The sequence below is a fragment of the Xiphophorus couchianus genome, chromosome 15 (genome assembly GCF_001444195.1).
Source record: "Xiphophorus couchianus chromosome 15, X_couchianus-1.0, whole genome shotgun sequence".
NCBI lineage: Eukaryota > Metazoa > Chordata > Actinopteri > Cyprinodontiformes > Poeciliidae > Xiphophorus > Xiphophorus couchianus.
This window is the reverse complement of record NC_040242.1, coordinates 21,737,528-21,758,003: the sequence shown is the minus strand read 5'-3', so window position 1 is coordinate 21,758,003 and position 20,476 is coordinate 21,737,528. Positions and strand designations below refer to the sequence as shown.

At 39.7% G+C, this 20,476-nt stretch overlaps 1 protein-coding gene and 1 long non-coding RNA gene across 9 annotated transcripts in view; one reads left to right on the top strand and one right to left on the bottom strand.

Annotated features, from left to right (window-relative positions):
* enah (ENAH actin regulator) overlaps positions 1–20,476 on the bottom strand; it is a 128,433-nt gene that overhangs the window by 73,801 nt on the left and 34,156 nt on the right. The window contains exon 1 of one of the 7 annotated variants that reach the window (XM_028040013.1): positions 15,559–15,679. The exons of 1 other annotated variant lie outside the window; for it this stretch is intronic. In XM_028040013.1, the coding sequence (XP_027895814.1) occupies positions 15,559–15,572 (14 nt within the window). In that variant the 5' untranslated portion in view covers positions 15,573–15,679. Of the gene's footprint in view, positions 1–7,121; positions 7,987–15,558; positions 15,680–20,476 lie in introns of those variants that run through there. 5 more of the 7 variants (XM_028040010.1, XM_028040012.1, XM_028040015.1 and 2 more) reach the window with 5 other exon arrangements.
* Positions 5,364–6,177, top strand: LOC114158484 (uncharacterized). 2 transcript variants are annotated; one of them, XR_003598411.1, is made up of 2 exons: positions 5,364–5,598; positions 5,976–6,177. It is a non-coding gene; the product is annotated as an uncharacterized LOC114158484 (long non-coding RNA). The 2 variants fall into 2 exon arrangements; XR_003598410.1 differs by having other exon boundaries at positions 5,954–6,177.

Here is a 20,476-nt window from a genome sequence, read left to right as displayed (position 1 = left end):
GGAGTCTTTTTCAATTAACAACCCAGGTGTTTTCATGTTATATTCTCTTTCTCTTTGTGAGCAAAGCTGTGATTTAAAAGGCATCATAAAAAGCACAGCAACATAAAATATCTTCTAGAAAGCAAAAAAAAAGAAACAAAAAAGGAGTATAAATGCCCCAAATCTATTTGGAAATCAAGCAGATTCAATAAAAGACCCCCAACCATGTTATGTTTCAATTATCTGTTATAGGCCCACCTCCCAATCGCAGCTGTTACTGTGCCATCACCGCCAGTCAGCTTTACAATAACATTCACAGTGAAAGGAAGACTGCATCGGGCTGCTGCAGGAAGTGACCTACGCTGTGCTCCGAGATCCTCAGACAGCAGCCGATGTAGCAGCAGTCATTCAATCCAATTACATTCAAGCAAGGGAGGCTAGTTTCTGAAGAAGGACAACTGAGTTTCATAGACAAATGATTAATTCAAAAAGCACTGAAATATTCTATGAACACGATTATTAACCCATCAGGCTAAGCTAGCAACAGCCTAGACTAGCACTTCAAACTGTTGGCATGAAGAAAAATTCCTCAGCAAGAGAAAGACATGGATTTATTGAAAAGTAGAAGACAGTCCAGCACCCTGAACGTCCTTGGTGAGAGTTTATTCTCACCTGCTCTAACAAATAAATCCTGGTTTGGACAAACTGTCAGCATGTTTTATTTTTATTTAAACAGGAAATGATGCCGATAGCTGCGCTGATATCAGCACAATTGATGATCTCAATTATGCAAGTGTGTGTGAGCTCTGAAAAACAACCGAACTGTCAGCAATGTGGTGCTGAATTCCAAATCATTTGGTTGTTTAAAAAAAAACAAGCAGATGAATTCAAAACAGACCTGGTAATGAAACCAAGAAGAGTTGGCAGACTCTAAGTGTATACCAACAGAATTAAAGAAAACTGTTCTTGATTATTTTATTTCTATTTACATTTCAAAACCAGGAGGTGCTAAGTATAATAAGAAACTCTTCTGCTGTTGACCTTTAAAAACCAGGTGTTTCTCACCTCTGCTACATTACAAAAGCTGTTCTGTTTGCCCTAAATTATTTCATCACTTCATGTAGCTTTAAAGCACCACTGCCCTCTAATTACCTGGCCCATTGACTGGACAGCTCTAGCATGGTCCTTGTTTACAGAGTAGTTTGGTCCGACATGCAGAACCCTGGTGGAATCAATTAGGCATTGAGCAAATTACTCACAGAATCCATTAGCTGACTGAAGAGGCAGCTCTCCAGAGGAGGGTTCCACAGGTGGGCCTGCTGCTGGCTAACTCATGACCTCAGATGTTATGTTGCAGTTGCAACAAGCATGGGAGGAAAAAGATTAACATTTCCTGAATAAGACCAGGAAATGTTCCTTATCGTGAATCAAACAGCACAACTGGGGTGATGGTTTAGCTTTAATATGAGGAGGATCTGGCTGTACTCATTGGTTGGAGTGTGACAGCAAAAGTTTTCATATTTAGAGACAAAGTTACGAATAGAAGTAAAAAAAAAAATCCTGTCATCTTTCTAGCTTAAAAGGAGATGGTTAGATTTTGTGCTATTCTGATTTAGCAATTTAATTATATTAGTTGTGTTACCACCCCCACACAACTAGAGACAGTAGCAGGCCCAATAAGATGCGACTAAGAAGCAGATTTAGAAGTACACAGAAAGCTACAGAATTTGTTAAAAACTGTGAGCTGCGCTGAAGTAAATAAAAGAGAGAAGTTCAAATACATGCAGAGAGTGAAACTCCTCCCTAAAGGTGATATATTCACAGATATCAAAAGAAAATAAAAATGGGAGACCCTGGATAATATAGGAAATAGCGCCCCCTTCACTTCCGGAGTGCAATGGTCCCATTTCCAAATAAGGTACGAGACTGACAGTGGTCCGTCCCCGTCCCTTTCTGTTTGCTGCAGCGAGGTCCTTCTCGCAGTTTTCAAGCTTCCTCCTTACAGAGCAGCTTTCCCCCATGACTCTCTTACCCAGCTCCTTCTGACTAATCAGCAGCAATTAAACACCTGGTGGAACTGTGCATCTGCTGAGCTCATTATACAAGCTCCTTCTCAGTGAAATGCTAGTAAAAACATTGTTAAAGGGTTAATAAAGGAGCCATGTTGTGATGACTTCCCGAAGGCGGAGTGTCAAAAAGAGGAGGAGTTTTTAAACAGACAGAAGCCCAATTTCAAGGAGCTAAATTACAAAGTCAAATTTCTTTTAAGTCATACTTCATATACGTATATTTTATACCAACTTTTTTATGACTGAAGATAAGATTACTCGATTGTGCTCTAAAGGGGTACTATGTGCCTGGAAAATACAAAATACTGACTCTTTAAGAATAAAAAACCCAGCTGTGTGAAGTGAAAATCGGATGAAACAATAAAGACCACATCACCAGCTTTGGCAGTATTTTAGATATTTGAAACAAACAAAAAAAATCAATAATTGTTGATAGACCTATATGAAACGCTGACATTGTGATATGTTTTTCAGCCATATGGTCAATGACTGAAAAATATTTGGTTCAACTAAACCAGAATTTAACCCCAACTCACATCTTCATCCTAATAATTATGTAGTGATTCATTAAGATCACAGCTGCACAGCACAGTTTCACAGACGACTCAAAGGTAAACTGAGGGAATGCATTTGCATTGTGGTGTCAGATACTTGTAGTGTTTGAGGGAATTTGTCATCTATTCCCGATTCCTTCTATTGCTCGCTCCACCACAAGAGTTGGGAGCCAGTTTCTGCAGCTGCCACTCACTCCAGAGTTTTCTCTTTTAAATTTACTTTTAGACATGTTGTGAATTTGCTTCAATCTGCTTCACACAATGAAGCTTACCAGGCCAAGCAGAACATCGATTTAATTTGACCTTTTAATGGCGTTTGTGTTCTGAGACAGCAAGAAAGCCCATGACTCCATTGTTTACACCACGGACCAGCCGCTAGCTCTCAGTAGCGCCACTGTATCACCTTCCACCAAATGACCTGATGAGGAGAAGAGACAAGGGACTTGCCCCCACATCAGGCATCACAACCAGAGAGTTACAAACCCATCGTCCTGTCCATCTCTTCCCAATAAGAGAGTTAGTAGCTCTTACGGAGCATCAGAGAAGCTACAGGGAAAGTAGCCTGATCCATCTGGCTGAGATGTGGCTAACCATGCTAACTCCACACACACACACACAAACATGGACGGTTTTCATTTACTCCAGAACAGAACACAGGAGAGGGGTAGGAGGAGTGAAGGGGGTCTAGCTGTGTTTGTGAATGATAGATGGCATAACTCTGGACATTTATCTATCAGACGTTCCACAGTAAGGCCACTGAGCTGCTAGCATGAGGCTGTATTTGCTACCTCAAAAATTTAAAGTTATGCCTACAAAAGTTTACGCAGTTGTGAAGTTATTGTGACAACTGTATGGCCTCCTCTGCTAATTTGATATACTCCAGCAGACTGAACCTCCAGGTCCCTTTTCTGATCTCTGGAGACGTTAACCATGTCTCCCTGTCCTCCACTCTCCCCACCTTCACACAGTATGTAACCTGCCACACCAGAGATAATAAAACCCTGGGCGTATTGTATGCAGACACCAAGAAGCCATACAGCTCATCACCTCTCCATGGAGAAGGCCCAGATCTCCATCCTGTGTATAACCCTCAACCACTAAGGTTGGGCAATATGTAACATTTTTCCAAATGATATTCAATAGTCCAACAAATGACAATGGGCAACATATGTTTGCTTGGACTATTTTGGTGGGTGGAACAATGTAAACACCAATTGACTTACCAATTCAGAACAAAAGTCCAAAGATTACGTTACCTATTTGGAATTACTTTGGCTTTAAATGGAATCAAATGGGTAAACCACAGGATGTAGTCAAAGTAGTTTGTTTATTGTGGAAACTTATAGTGCCGGCAAAGGATTCAACCATGATGAACTTGAATGACCATTTGTATGTTCACAATCCGGTTGTGTACGCTGGGCTGTCACAAGTTGCTGCAGCCATTTAAAGTTTTTCACCCTCAGAAAATCACAAGTGCTTTTATTAAAATGGTTAAATATGAAAAGGACAACCTCAGATGGATACAGTGAACCATGTTCTGTAAATATCTCTCAAAGAAAAATGCATGAAAAATGTTTCCCATTAATATCACAAATGACATGAAAATACCAGCCACAAGCACACCTTTGGAATGCACCCCTAGTAAAAGCCACCTGTCCACAGAGCTAAATCCAATGAGGTAAATATGCTTGTTTTCCTTGTCAAAACATGTATAAGATTCATCCTGAAGACATTTTCTCCCTTTTTCTTGTTCTGGTTTTATATAGTTTCTGGATATGTCTTTTGTGCGTTTACTTTGAATGCACCAAATCGCTCCCAAAGACATAACATCCAAAGAACATCAGCAGCTACAGGTCAGCAGCACTGACCTCAGATCTAATGAATACCCTAGAGAGGTTGCTCCTCAATTATCTTACCCCCCAAATGAGGTCTTCATTGGATCCATTGCAGATTGCCTGGAAGCAATGTGAGGATCATGTTCTTTAATTTCCTCGGTGTTTTTAACTCCATCCAGCCTGGACTTCTAAGGGAAACGTTGGAGCTGTCAGGAGTGGACCACCATGTCCCAGTGGATACTGGACTAACTCAGTGAGTTGATCCTTAATGCTGACAGAAATATTTCACTGTGTACTTTTGTCCAGTTTGTGAAAGAAACAGATCACGGGAACAAAAAAAGTTAAAGAACATAATCTCTGGCAGCTTCTTAATATCCAAGTTAAACCTCACTTTGTTGAACAGTTTTCCTCTCTCCTGTAGTGAAGAACATCCCTTTGAAGGAATACTATTCCCAAGTGAACCTAAGATATGACATTTCAGGAAACAGAATCAATATTTTAGTAGCTTCTCCCTGTAAAAATGATGTCAGCACTGAAAATGGAAGTTTATGATGTAGCTATTTCATTCCTAACCACACCCTCTGGGATGAGGGAACATTAAGATAAAGTCAGGCAGGAAATATATCCTCTCATTATCATGAACAAGGATCCAATATGGAGCTGCAATATTACTACTGAATATTACAGTGATGTTAAATTTGATTAACATTTTCCTTGTGTAACCCAGTGTTTAAAAACACAAGAAAAAAATAATAGATGTTGATTCAATGTCTTATTCTACCAAAATAGCTAAAAGGTAATTACGTAAATCTTCAAAAAATGTGAAATATGCTTTTAGTGTTAGCTTCTATTGACAGATTAGGCAGCCAATGGCTGGCGCGGTCTGGTTTCGTGTCGGCCAATGGGGTTGATCGTCCCGCCCCTTTTTAACAGCTGACGGTTGCTTCGCTCAGAACGCTTGAGAGCTAACAGCTGACGGTCGTTTCCGTAAAGAGGTAGAAAGAAATTGACGAATCTGGAAATTGGTAAGGAAAACAATATTAATATAAATTCACTAAATATATAATTCAAAATACTACATTCGGTTTTATTAGATCTCGGAGGGTTTCCCCCGTGAACAGCTGAAGCCCGAAAAATAGCCGTTGACAGCTCGGAGCATCGGTGAGTCATCGCACGCGCTCGGCAGTTGGTTAAGTAAATTTGGTGAAAATTGGCTAAAATACCTATTAAATTATAAAATTTAATATAAAATAAAATTGATTGTAAGATTTTGTATTGTTATTGTTGTGTATGTTGTATTTGTTTTATGTAATTGCATTTATTTTAAGATTGAATGTATATTATATTCTTTTTTTACCACATATAAGCTAATCTATTTAGTTTTACTAATATGTTGGAAAAATTGTGTTCTGTTAACTTGTTGTTATACAACATGAAAGAAAAAAATAAGAAGAACTTGAGAAATGATTAAATAGCATCTTATGTGCTAAAATGTTTTACTTTGGCCTTGTTATAGGTCAGGTTTTTTTTTTTTGGAGTTTGTACAGTACACTTTTGGCTTGGAGGGCCAAAGATTCCAAGACCCTCTTCACCTGAAACTGGATGGCGAGCCCCAGCCCAGAGGACCAGGCGCACGGGTAGATAGTGACCCGACTGGTCACCAGCTGAGAGACTTTGAGACTGAAGAATTAATTCATTGGAGACTGAAGTATTCAATTTATTTATTTATTTATTTTTTTTTAAAAGCACGCAGTATTTGTTTGTCTGTTTTAAATGTGGATCCACAATTGTTTATTATATTAAATATTTGCTCTTTTCTTGTAGACACTGTGTGTTCTGTTGTTGCTCACACCTGGGTTCCCTAGAATTTAAAATCTTCTGATTAGGCCCAACTTCCTATATATATAGTATAAATTAATTAACCTGTTTTTGTGAGTTGCAGGTTACACTTGCTATTCTTTTTTTTTTCCATTTATCACAATGTCCCTGTCAGTCTTTATAAGCACTTCAGCCACTAACTTGTATATCCAGTGAGGACATCAAGGGCCCTGAACATTCAACCAATTCACCAGACGTGTTGTTGTAATGCACAATTTACATACATGGGATTTGAACTATAATATCCAACCAGACTTTACATCAAAACAGTTATTTGCAAGTGCAATACCACACCAATTGGTTTTTTTGGCACCAAAAAGTAGCAGATGAATTTCATAAGCCTGTTTTATTAAAGGCCTGGTTGGTTAGTTGGTTGTTTGCAATTACTGTACTTTCATCTGAGAAAAATCATAAATAATCTCTGCTGTTCTGGTTACTTTTTTATAGGTTTAAGACTTTCAATTAAGAAGAAAAACCTTAATGTTTAATTTAAAATAATCAGGATGAGGGACGCTCACTAGAAGCGTTTTCTTCCATTTAAAACAAACTTAAACTCTGTTAAACTTAGCGCATTAAAACTGATAAAGTAATCACTGCAACTAGTTGATCTGGGTTAGATACAGTGAGTTCAATCAACACATGGCATTGCATCACCAAAGCCCTGTTTTATGAATCCTATCTACTAGTTCATGCTCCACCGAAATAGCAAATATCAGACATCAGGAATTATGGCAGCCAAAGCTAAGCTTCCTAACAGAATAAGATGATGAGCTCAGGACTTAACCTCAGGTGAGGCAGGTACGTACCGGTGGATTTCCATTTTGGAGGCCAGCACACATCTCTGATTGAGGATGAAGCTGGAGGCTTTAGAGAGTGCAGCTGATGACTGGACCTGCATGGTTCCACACAGTCCTCTAGCTGCTCAGGTGATCCAGACAACACCACCGTAGTTTGCCCCCCCAGCAGCCCACTCCCCAGCAGCTGCAGCTTAGCGTTTCCGTCTTTGGGTATTGTGTCCCGGTTGCCTCCACTCTTTAACTCAGCAGTTAAAGTGGTTGTTCCCTTCCTCTCTACAAATCAGCTTTCTTCATCTTCCAAACCAGAGTGCCAGCTAACCCCCCCTTCCTTGTACGCCCAGCCCCTCTCTCAGGCTCTCCTCGAAGCCTCCATAGCAGGGAGATTCCTTCTTCATTCATACATGCGATGTCAGCGAACAGCCAGGGAGCGGACGTGTGAGGGAGCCATCCAAACTGCCAGCCAGCGGTGTTTTTCCCATGACACCGACGCCAGCTCACACAAGACACGCACACAGCACACGTGCTTCTTCAGCCCTGGCTTTTTGCCGTCGTGGCGACAGTAGAGGTATCCAGGCAACAGGCTCCCGCTTCCAGCACAGGTTGCGCCGGTGCTCCGTGGTGAAGGCAGCAGAGAGGAGAAATCACCGCGGTGGCATCAGGCAGACCTGGATGGCTCGACTCGGTGGAGTATCTGCTCCAATGTGTTGGGAGATAGATTCTTTCCTTCTGCAGCTTTTCGTGCCTTCTGTCCATCCGTTCTCTGTCCCGACTACATCTCTTCATACCTTTGTCTATCACTTGATCTCATACTCTCATCTGCCTCCTCCCTTCCTGGCTCGCAACTCCCTCTAGCTGCTTTTTATCTGTGTGACTCGGAGCACCGGGCTCTCTCTAATTTACCGTTCACCCACCCAGCTCTTCCCTCTCTGTCTCTCCTTCAATCGCTTCAAAACAAATGTAGCAAAAAAAAAAGGGAAGCAGCAGCGTTTGATGAACAAACTTTATATGAGCTTTTTCCCAGCATCGCAGATTCAGTCCAGTCTTGTTCAACCATTTTCTTAATTTACTGAATCTGGGAGCAATATCCTGAAAGCCTGATTCTCTATATTTCTATTCAGTCAGCTACAATAACCTGGCAGGGTGAAGCATAATCCATCAACAGACAACTGTACACAGTGAACAGAATGATAAAGAACTTGGATGTTTTGCAGTTACTGGACTATCAGCATATTACTCATCACTGATTTCACTACTGCTCAATGGGAATAAAAGTACAGTCTGCAGACTCATGAGCCTGTTCTCCACAGGCCTGTATTTAATCAGTTCTTCCAGATTACTCTTCATCTGCTGATCCTGCGCGGCTCTTGTCCATTTTCTGGAGCCACCTCAAGAGTGGTTAAAGCTGAAACGATTTGATTGGCAGCAGTCATGATTCGTTGATCAGCTTCTGGATTTATGTCAACGACAACATCTCAACCACCGTTTTCAATCAGCAACAAAACTATAGTAGTTGAAGAACTGCAAATCCATAAATCCATGGTTCAAAACTTCTCGTCAATTGAGGTGGAAGAGCGCTTACAGTGTTAGCTAGATGGGGAATCGCGCAATAAATATACCAAGAGATTTTGGAGAAACTGGCCGCTGAATGGTACAAGCACAAAATTAAATGTTGGTGTCGACCACAGCTCCTACATGGCCCATCCACATTCCTGCCCATTTTCACTCACACTGCTAATGAAGTGTGTAGTTAACCCAACTTGACTAGAACTGAATCAGACATTAACTGGCCAGAGGGAGACTCCACAAAGGAGAAGGGGCTTCAGTTATACCAAGTCCTCCTGGTTGCTGTGCCAACTTTTGTCAACATGGTAAGCTGGACAGCTTTTTTTCCTGTTTTATTTAGTATGTAAAAAAAGATTCAAATGACCAAACCATCCTTCTGCTTTAGGTCAGCTTCACCTATGTGGAGGTATTTCCACTACCATAAAGCCAAAAGGTAAGAAAAATTATATAAAGCAGTCAGGCTGTACTTTCATTTTTAACTAGTGTCCCATATTGACACTACAATAATAAAGGTGAGACAGGCTGCACAGGCAAGCAGTTTGAAATGGATGAAATCTGAACTCTTCAATTCTTTCCCTCAAGAAGACTTCCTTATTGTCAGCTGGGAAAGTGTTTCAACAGCATTTATTGGATCTGGTCAAAGATGCATTAAAATACATTGATGAAATATTAAAAGGCTGAGTTCTTTGTACTGTTCTCGATAACATTGGTATTATTATGGCACCATTATTTTTTATAAAAACAATTAAGATTGAACAACACTAAATAAATGTACAAAAAGGTGATCGATTTTTTTTCAGTTTCTCAGTAACTGTATCTGAAATATATTTTTTAGTTTGAGCATCTTTACCAGAGGTGCAAAGGTAAATGTCATAGTATATCCTTATCTACTGAAAAAACTGACTTTTTAAAAAAGTAGAATATCAAGACAAACTTTCTCATCCAACCACTTTTATAATATAGCTAGATTAGATTAATCTATTAAATTCCCTCCACACATTACTCTCTCTGCTTTCCTTTAATCAAACAGCAGCTAAAGATGTTGGTCTCATCTCTAAAAATCTCCAGCGTTACTTCTTATTTAGACTCAAAGACATCTTTCAACGTGTCTGAACCACTACTGTCATATTAATGGGCTTTTATTCAAAGAGAAGCACCACTTCCTTCAATCCAACAAGCTCAGTTCAATATTCCAGTCAAACTGATGAACTGCAGCTTCCTCTGCAGCTGTTTTGAACAACAACAAAAAATACACTTGTTGAGCATATGTTTTCTTTTTCTTTTTTTATCGTTGAATCAAACTTTGTACCCAGAGGGCTGTTAACTTATTCATGGGAAGATGTAATTACAATAAGTGCTGAAATAAAAGCCTTTTTTATATTTCCCCTCGGACAGCAGGCTCGACAGGCATGAAGTCGGCTGGGATAAAGCAAGCCGGGGATGACATGTCACTGAGTTTAGAGGAAACAATACAGCAAAAACACACCTTCACGGAAAGAGAGCAGATGGAACAACAACAAAGAAGCATATTTCAAACAACTCAGAAATTTGGAGATTAATCTCAGAAATGTTCCAGAAAAGACTTGAACATTACTGAGGCTCAAAAGTAAAACAATTTTCAACTCTTTTGAAGTTTTTTCATCTAGAAAATTTCTGAGCCCAACCTCCAATTTACTGAGATTTGTTTCTTCTTGAAAATGTTTTGACTTTTGGAGCTCAGAAATGTTCTTGTTTTTTGTGCTAAATTTCTGAGATCAATCTCAAAATTTTTAACCTTGCGGGGGATATTTACTCTTTTTTTTAAATCTACAACAGCCCCAATACGCCGTCGTTCATTAATGCTGTTAAAATAAAGCCTTTAATGCAGCTCGTTGGCAAACATGCACAGCTTTATTTATTATTTCATTAAGCTCATTATGAATAAGTAAAGCACAAACTGGTGATGGAAGTACATGTCATGTGATCAGCGACAGGTGACTTTGTGAGATTAACTTGCCCCACTAATGGACAGAACTAATAAAGCAGATCTTTACAGGCAGGCTGAGGCAGAGAGCGTCCCGGGAACCAAGCTGTGATGGATGGAAGGTCTGTGGCTGGAGCAGTTTGTCACACTTGAGTTAAGCGCACAGTCAAAAGTTGTCTAAACAAGAACACACACACACATCGGGAGCCATTACAACCAATTAGAGCGAGACATTGACAGAGAAGGATGCAAGAGCGGCGCTAGGCACTTGTAATGAGCTGTTACGTCTTTTCACAGAACAGATGATGCGAGGGAGGAGAGGAGGACGACGCGGGGAGGACAGGGGGAAAAAAAGAACGAAACCAACTGCAAACACCATCACCATGGTGGTTAATAGGGATTAGATATTGGACAATAAATTCACACACACATAAGATGAAGACTGAATGAGCGGAGGACATGGGATGAGAGCGGGGAGAAGTGAGCATTTCTTCCATGAGGCTTGATGCCATTTCAGCTGCAGGAGGCAGCCGGGTACAGGTGGCTCAAATGCCACACACTGTCAAAAAAGAAAAAGAAAAAACACACTACTTCCCACACAACACTTCTAAAAAACCAAACAGACACATGGTACAACTGCTGAGAAAAATCCTAGCATGGTGTACATGACTTTTAATCAAGTTATGCACTACGTTGATATTGTTAAAGTGAGACCGTTAACTTAAGTGTGAAATCAGATGATTTCAGTGATTAACAAACCAAACTATGGGCTGCTCATAATCCATCTGTCACATCTGCCACTTCAATGTCACAGACGGACATTCAAGGTTTATATAGAGATTTATGTGATCTAATAGAGATCTAATAGAGTGAACCTCAGTTCACTATTAGATTACATAGAGTGAACTCAGAGCTCTGATATGTAACTGGATCATCCATCAAATATACAGCAAAAACAAAATCTTATCAAGTATTTTTGGTCTGGTTTTTAGTGCAAATATCTTCGTACGTTTGAAATAAGACAAGACTAACTTATCAGTAACTTTTCAGCAAGATATCGGAGCTTGTTTTAAGTCAATAATTCCTTAATATTAGTGAAAAAGTACTAGTTTCATTGGCAGATTATTTCACTTGTAGCAAGCTTTTTTCCCATGCTATAATGTGCCGTGGTTGTCCCATCAGACTGTCAGTTCCCGAAACCACACAGTGCACAGAGTAAAAGCATCTCTTAAGACTTCAGGAGAGTTAAAAATGTTTCCCCATCTGTGAGAAAAAGAAAATTCTAATAAAAATTCTGAACCTTTTTTTAAGAACACCTTTTATTGCTTAAAATGTAATACAATTCAAACATCACTTTTAGTCTCATTAGCCAAATGATGTTAGCCAAACTGTACAACATGCCATGTTCTGTTCTAATAATCCCAGAAAAAAGTTGGAGTCTTTTGATAAGGGAACAAAAATGTCCCCTATTAGCCATGAACAAGCTTGATTTATGTAGTGGATGCTTCCTGCTGAGGTGTTCAAGGACAGAGGACGGAGAATCGAGGACGTGTTATTGTGAAATGTTTTATTGTGAAAATGTCAATTCTGTTGTGCAGCACACACACTTGGCTGTGCTGTCTTTATAATTTAGTTTAAACAGATATCTCATTTGAGATGCTTTTAGCTTCTTTCCTGGGTGTGCTTCTGTCACTCACCGTCTCCCTCCATAGCTGCTAATAGCAGTTAGCATTAGTCTAAAGCTCATTGGTGGAAGTGAGAGCATTACGCAACACAAATAATCATCCTTCCGAAACACAGTAAATAGTCAAATATAACCTAACAAAGCCTCAAGGGAGATCATTTTAAAAATTGAGGTCCTGGAATCATTCGACGAATCGTTACAGCTTTAATGGTGATATACGTTTCTGACATGATGGACCATCAGTCAGCCACCTGCAGCAGCTCTGACCACGCAAGCAGAGCCCTGTCATCAAACTCCAGCTCTATCCTCTGGTTGTGATAAAGCAGCAGAACGTCTCAAAGCTGTCAGTGAATTTACTGCTGGAGTCCCGCTCTGCAGCAGAGTGGAGCTGATTAAGTTCTGCTCTGCAGCCGGCTGTTAATAACAGCTGATGAATTATTAAGCGCCACATTGGTCAAAGTGTAGCCACAGGCTGAGGCCACACTGGAAATTTAGACCTCAAGCCAGAGTTACACTCAGTCAACATTTAGCAGCAGGCTACGGGTCAGAAAAGTTTCAATGCACTCAATTCAATTTGAGTTTTTCAGTTTGTGAGAATGAAAATGAATGAATATACAGATTAAAATGGGCGGTATGGTACCACTGCCCGTCACTGAAACACAGACGAACACGACTCTCAGGGCATATTCAGAGCTAATAAGCTCCAGAAGAGTAGCAGGCGGGTCCATAAAACAGCCCCAACAGGGTGATAACAGAGACTTTATATCTCGACTGAGGGGAAACCTCAGTCATGTTAAAAGCTTGAACAGACAGGGAGTCTGAACAGTTCAAAATAGAATTGCTCATATAATACAAGACAAAACAGATGTGGACACCATAGAGTCACATTTCCTCAGGTATATTTAAATGCCCCAGTGTCATTTTACATAGGAGTGGACAGAGGAAACAACCCTGTTCAGAAGAAGTCACCCTGCTTAAACACCAGTTTTTGTTTTCCTGAAATATTGCCCAGAACAAATCTTTCAATTTAATAAATTGACTTTATTATTTTCCCTAAACCTAAGCATCTTACAATACCAATGAAAATAGCCTGCAGTAACCATACAGGTCACCACAGGATTAGGTCAGAACTCATGCAGCTTCACCTGCAGCCTTGTAGCTCAAATGATGATGGTAATAATTACAGCTGAGGTGATGAAATAAAGCTAAGATTGAGAAGAGACTTACTTCAGTCCAAATATCTAATGTTCCACAGACTGAGGCAGATGCATACTTCTTTTGAAATGTTCTTATATTTACTATGGTTCATATATTTACAATTAGATGACATTAAACTGACAGGAAGTTCCTTGCTGTGTGCACAACTTTGGCAAATAATGGAGACAATGACAGACAGAAATCTCTATCTGGATTTAATTTCCACACCACGGATCATACAAACAATGAGCTACATTATTGTGTCTGTGGGACGGGGCATATCTCTGTGTTGCTGTCATTACACCTGTGCAGCTCCTGTTGTCTAATTTGAACAATGATGTCATTGTATCTGGCTGAAGCCTTCACACAGGCAGGATGCTACAGGCAGACAAGCACTGATTCAAAACAGCAGCTCAATGTCTCAATAATAAAAATTAAAAAAAGTTGCAATTCCACAAATATAATTATTAGGGCTTCAATTGCCGTTTATTTTTAGCAATTGCTTATTCTGATGATTAATTGGACTTCTCAGTGCAGTGTGGAGCTCATCTGGTCAATTTTTAATTTAACTTATAAATAACTGGATAGCAGAAGGTGAGCAATAGAACATTTTCTTTACAGAAGTTGATGTAGGTGATGCTAAAACTGCTAACTGAGTTTTAGAACATATTTCCAGACGAAGGTTTTTCATCTTATATATGTATTGTATACATTTTAAAAAACCTTTTGGTTTATTTACTGCTCTGAGTGTGTTGTTCTTTCAGAAAATAGCCCTTTTTGAATATCCTCCAGTTAACGATTAATCGAGAATTGTTATTACCTATTATTATGTTTACTGATTGCTCCATAGGTTGTTTACTAGAAGCTTAAGGACTGTGCTTGCATTTCACCCAGAGGGAGACATTTTCATGACTAGAAACAAGCCAATAAAAACGTTATGATTAAGAGGTATTCATTAATACAGGACTAAGAAAAAAATGGCTTTCGCATTGTTTTTTGTAGCTCTTGAAGAGAAATGGGCTAAAATCAGCACCAGCATGCAAAATAAGAGATTAGAAATTGGTCACAATATCAGTAATTTATAGCAATAACATGTGAGATTAACTAAATTAAAACAAGATGATAAATAAAAATATGCTGTGTTCGGTTTCACCTCCAACCAACAGTGAGAATTACAAACTTAGCTGCAAATGAAAATATTTAGCTCAACAGACCAATTGAAGGTTTATTCGGTTGGAAATGACTTTGCAATCTTCTAATAGTTTGGAAAGAAAGTTCGATCATTGAAGACTGAAACACATCTGCAATTGTTATTACCTATTATTATGTATTATGACCCTGGGCGATGAAGATGCAGTTTACCCGTCGATGGTTTAAAACTGCACACCAGCGAGTTACTATGGCTTAAGCCAGCAGGGGATCCTCACATTCAAGTTTATGGGACAGCAGATGGCACGAGCAATTGGAAATTTAAGAATGTAAAACTAACAAGGATTTTCTGTCACTAAAAGTATTGTTTGTCGAGGGAGTTTCTTTTGAAGACAAATTTCTCATATTTCAGTTTCTTTGAACTGGAGCAGCAGCTCCAGAAGCAGTGAAGGAGAAAAGTGCCCCATCACTTAACGGAGACGAATCTTATACTGTAAGTGAGGTGGAAACCCCCTCTGATTGGACTCTGAGGAGTTTAACAGCCGAGGCAGAGCTAAAAATATAAAAGATTTCTCATGAGGGAGAAAGGCCCAGAATACTGAATGAATTCATAGACAGCGTTAAAAGCTAAAATGTGTTCCTGTGCTGAGAGGAATGACAGAGGTGAACAATAGTCCTGATGGGTTGATGGAACTGCAGGAAAAAGTGAGACAATCTACAGTAACCCCACTTCTAAAGCCACTCTTTTTTAAATGCTGACCCTGCTTTGGAGTTGGTCATTGACAGGGTACAAAAAGGAAAAAATTTTATTTCTTTTTAACCGTGCGGCCCCTTTTGAAAATCCACATCAGAGTCAACGTTAGTCAACAAAAAACACCTCATAAACTTACGAGTCACGGGTCATCTTGGCGTTGGTAACAGGTGAATCCAGCACCTTCACCTCAAAATAAAACTAGTCGGTATAATCTAGTTCTCTGAGTGTCTCCTTTATCTACAGACTGAGGACAGTCCAACTGCCTCCGGATGGAAATGTGAACCAACCTTTGGACAGACGGCGACAGTAGAAAGGCACCCGACCAACCACAGGGCCCCAGCCCCCTCCCTGGAGCCTGGGCTAAAAGTGGAGCAGCTGAGTGGGCTCATGTAGGGGGGTGCAATGCCTCTGTTCAAGAATATCTCCCCCTACCATCCTGAAATAGATAACATGACCTAAACACATCACCATCCTGAATTATGTGTGGGGATTGTTAGCACCGCGACAATACAACGCTGACTCATTATAAAGCAGATGTTTCCTTCTATGGCCCATCCTGAAACCCAGGGTAAGCAGGTGCATCAGATTGAGAAGGAATTGGAAATTATTCTACACAAACATTCTCATTACCATGGTCAAGTCTGTTCCTGGGGCAGGATTTTGGGATTAATTCAAGCAATGCTAGAGATCTTTGCAAAAAGGGGGGGAGGGGGGGGAAGTAATATTTTTAATGACACTATTCAGTGACAAAGGTCGGCTTTAAACTTTCTGTTCATGTTCACCAAACATAAATTATGTATTTCAGGTTTCTTCTGAAAAAATTTTTTTTTCTCAGCAATAAATAAGAAACCAGCTATACTGAGTAGTGCTTATGTTACCAAGTCTGGTGTTGGCAGTGGTGAACCATCAGGGCTATAATGAGAAAGAAAGAAGAGAATATATTTGATCCATATATTTATCACTGAATTAACATGGACGTGCAGCCAGGGGAGAAAGCCTTCATTTGTAATCCTAAAATAAGTATATGAAAAGTAAAATAGATGTTAATGATAAAGGAAAATACATTTTTCCACCCCAATTTTCTATAAATTAGTTAGTACCGAAGTAGAGGGGTTTCAACTAGTCCTACGTGAGGGATCAGACCAAGTGTAGCTCAAAGACCCTGAGACCCACCAATGGAAACAGTGTTCTCTCACCCGGACATGGGTCACCAAGGCTCCACTTTGGAGTCTGGCCTAGAGCCACTCTTCAGGCCCTCCCATAGGTGGAGAGGGAGGGTGCTAACCAGACCTGGCAGGCTCAAAATGTTAATGGCAAACATATCGTGAGGGTCTGTTGGGAACACCTGGCAGAGTCTTCTGTGAGCCTGAGCTTCAATTGATGCAGGAAAAGGTAGTGATCAGGTATAAAAAACGTTTTAGTGTTGTGTTTGCTAGTAAGGGTTTCCTCACCAAGTTCAAAAGTACAAAAACATTTCACTTAATGGCATGCAAACCATTTTAAAATTATTGTTATTCTGTCTCTCCACAATAAAATGAGACTGCTTTACAATCTAGACACTTTGCTTTTGGTTACATGTCAGCAAACCAAGTAAGTCAGCAGTAATACTCAATTCTCATCTCTAGGATCAGTGAGCACTGTTCTGGTACATAAGGATGTGTTGGAACAGCAACTAGAGCTAGTTAAGGAAAACCACATACACATAATTGGAGCTGCTTTGTAAAGCTAAATGTAAGAACCACCGAGAGAAACTTAAAAAAAAAAAGGTTTTTTGTGCTCAGTCCTCAACTCCTCATTCAAAAGCCTTGAATGTAACATAAAGAGAGATATGAGTGCCTATGCCATACAAGTTAGCTTTATATGGCTAATGTATAACTAACAATTATATGTTATTACCAGATGTATAACTGCTTGAATTAGATGGCCATAAACTACTGGCCATCTAATTCAAGTACTACACTTACTAACAGCACCTTCATGGCATTAGCTTTAATTACGGTAACTCTACTATACTACTGCTGGTTGAACAAAGTGAAAACAAGAATTATTAGTCAGTTTGAGCGAATGGCATGAAAATATATGTGGGGTTTTTAAGAGTCAAAAAGTTGGAAAAGTTTGCTACCTCACTTTTAAAAACAGGGGAGATAGAGATGTATAGGGGATCTTTGAAGAGTATAGAAATGAAATGAAATGTAGGTAATGTGTTCCTTTAGGCCCCAATAACAGCTCTATACTGTATGTACCACTGAAAGTCAATAGGTAAACGTTCTTCACCAAGTCACTGCACGTCTTGACCCTAATAGGATATGGAGTTTCAAAATGGTTCATGTGAAAGCAACATGAAGGTAAAGGTAAAAAGGTACAGGTAATTTTATTTATATAGCACATTTTCAGCAACAAGCCAATACAAAGTGCTTTATAGGATTTAAAAGGAAATACAAGGTTGAATGTATCTAGGTTCTCTCTTTCGCACAAAGTAGGAGTCATGTTTAGGGGTGTGACCCAAGGCTTCAGCAGAGCAGACCTGAAATAGATCGGGCTATCTGCAGATTCTCATCATAGGATTTCAGTCTGAGCACATGGACTGGGTCTCAACATGGGATACAGATAGATTTTTATGTTTAATAATATAATCATACAATCAAAAATGTATTAACTTATTACATTGGTACTTAAATCAACAGTGATTGTTTCTAACATTTGCTCATTCTTATTCTGATACAGACTTCAGCTAAATTTATTCATAGTTTTCAATTCAATGGTATCAAGAATGGAATACCTTTTGAAGTTCCACTACTTGTAGAGAAATGTTGGGAGTATAGCAAGCCGATCGTACGTAGGTAATTACCCAGATTATGTGTTTATTGGATTTTATTTACCGTATATCTGGCATTATAAATCTTGCTCTGTGTTACAAAACCCTTTCATTCTCCCTCTACACGCCTTACACGCCTTACCTTTTACCAGGCCACACCTGTAAATAAGAAATTTGTTTTTAATTTGTTTTTTTTACCTGGTTAAATAAATGTATAATAATATAAAGAGAAAATAAATCTGGTCAAAAACAGCTTTCATTCAGCTACTTAATAAAAATGCTATGAATGGCTACAGTCATTGCTGGCCGACTGTAGTTTTAAAAACAGCATTTCATATATATATATATTTAAAAATCCGTTTTTTTCCAGATTTAGTTTCCAGTGAACACTGTCCTTTTTCTAGCTTGTGGTATGTACAGCAAAAAGAAAGGCACTTTCTCTGTAATCAAATCAACAGGGTTGGAGCTGCAAGGTCAGGTACAGCAGTACATTTTAGGAGTTTTGAAACAGGAACATTTAGAAATCTTGGCATAATTTTATACTAAAATCTGGCCAAGGCCTAGAGTGAACTGAAAAGAAAGTTTAAGAGAAATGTAGAACAGTGCTTTAATGGACTTGATCCAGCAGCCACAAACAAAGACCCTCCTAACAAAAGCAGGAACATTCCACATTAAAGCAGCGTTTAAACTATGAAATGTTCTGATCACTCCAAGATACCTGAAGTATTTCTGGAAACCACAGATAATTTTTCCTGAGTTGAGGAAGATTTATTGATTGGTGTAAACTACAAAGGAGGGACTGAAGGAAGGAAGAAGCTAAGAAATATCCATGGTAATAAACCTCCTCCTGACTAAATGGACACAGAGTGAATGTATCACTTCTTTCAAAGTTTCCCACTCCCCCTCCCTCCTTCTGCCCACTCTCAAACACTCTCTCCTTTCATTCATCCCTTTCCCTCTGGCTCATACTTCTGCACCAATCCTGTCTCGGTATCTTCTCCTCTCCCACTCTGCTCATCCAAACCCCCTCTTTCGCCCTCTCTCCATTTCTCCCCGCCGCCATTCCTTTTGTCCTCTGTCCCTCGTCTTGTCTCCTCACCTTACCTCTGATGCTAATGGGCCATTGATGCGGTCTCTATGGTGATGTACTTTTCCTTCCACTGGAGAGGAGCGGGCCAGTGGACTGAGCTGATTAGTGGAAGAGAGCAACCTGTGAATGTGTGAGCTCACAACTGTGTGTCAGACTGTACACACAGGGAGGCTAAAGCTAACTATGCATGAGGGGGGGTGTTTGTGTGTGTGTACGGAAAACAAAAAACACAGATGGGCCAGCATGGCTGCTGATTTGACTGTTTGTGGAGCAGCGAACATGAGCTCTGTGGGTTAGCTGTTACCATAATAAGCACCGAGGGTCCCCTCTATTAAACTGCAGCATGGCTCCTCGCGGACGCACGGGAATACGAGTGGGTGAAAGATTAAGAGTTTTAATAAGCGCAAAAATGTTTCCTGTCCACACGACATGAGCAAAGAGGAATTCTTCCACGGTGAGAAAGCAGAGGGATTCATATTGGGAGCTAACCAGAAATAAGATGCCAAATTATTTCAGTAAGAGGTTTTGGCACCGATTCTGTGACCTACGCAGAGCAGCCTGGAAGCGGCTCCTCAAAGAGCTCTGCAGGAGGCTAGGCCTGGCCCAGCTGGGAAACAACAGGACAGATTGAGAAAATGGACACAAATCAGCAGGAAAAGCATTATAAGACTAGAAACACGACAAAGAAGAAGAAGAAAAGGCTTACTAATGTATGCATTATATAAGAACTCTAGTGATATTTTATTGGAATATTAGGTGAATGATAAAAGATAAATAATGCAATTTGCTTTCATATCTGAAAAGTGCGGAATGCATTTGTAGTCGGCCCCTTTGTGTTAGGGCTTAGAACTACTGTTGCTGCTAGTCTTTTGGTAGCATGTCTGTAACAACTTTGGACATTAAAGAATGAATATTACAATAATTCATTGCACAGCAGCTTCAGTCAGATTGGATAGAGATCATGTATGAACATCAATATTCAAATCATCCAACAGATTCCCAACTGGATTTAGGTCTGGGCTTTAACTAGGACATACTTTGATCTAAACTACTTATTTCTAGCCCTGGTTGTGTGTTTAGAGGTGCTGAAAGGGGAGCCTCCACCCTGGCCTCATGTGTTTTGGAGAATTGAGCAGTTTTTCCCCAACA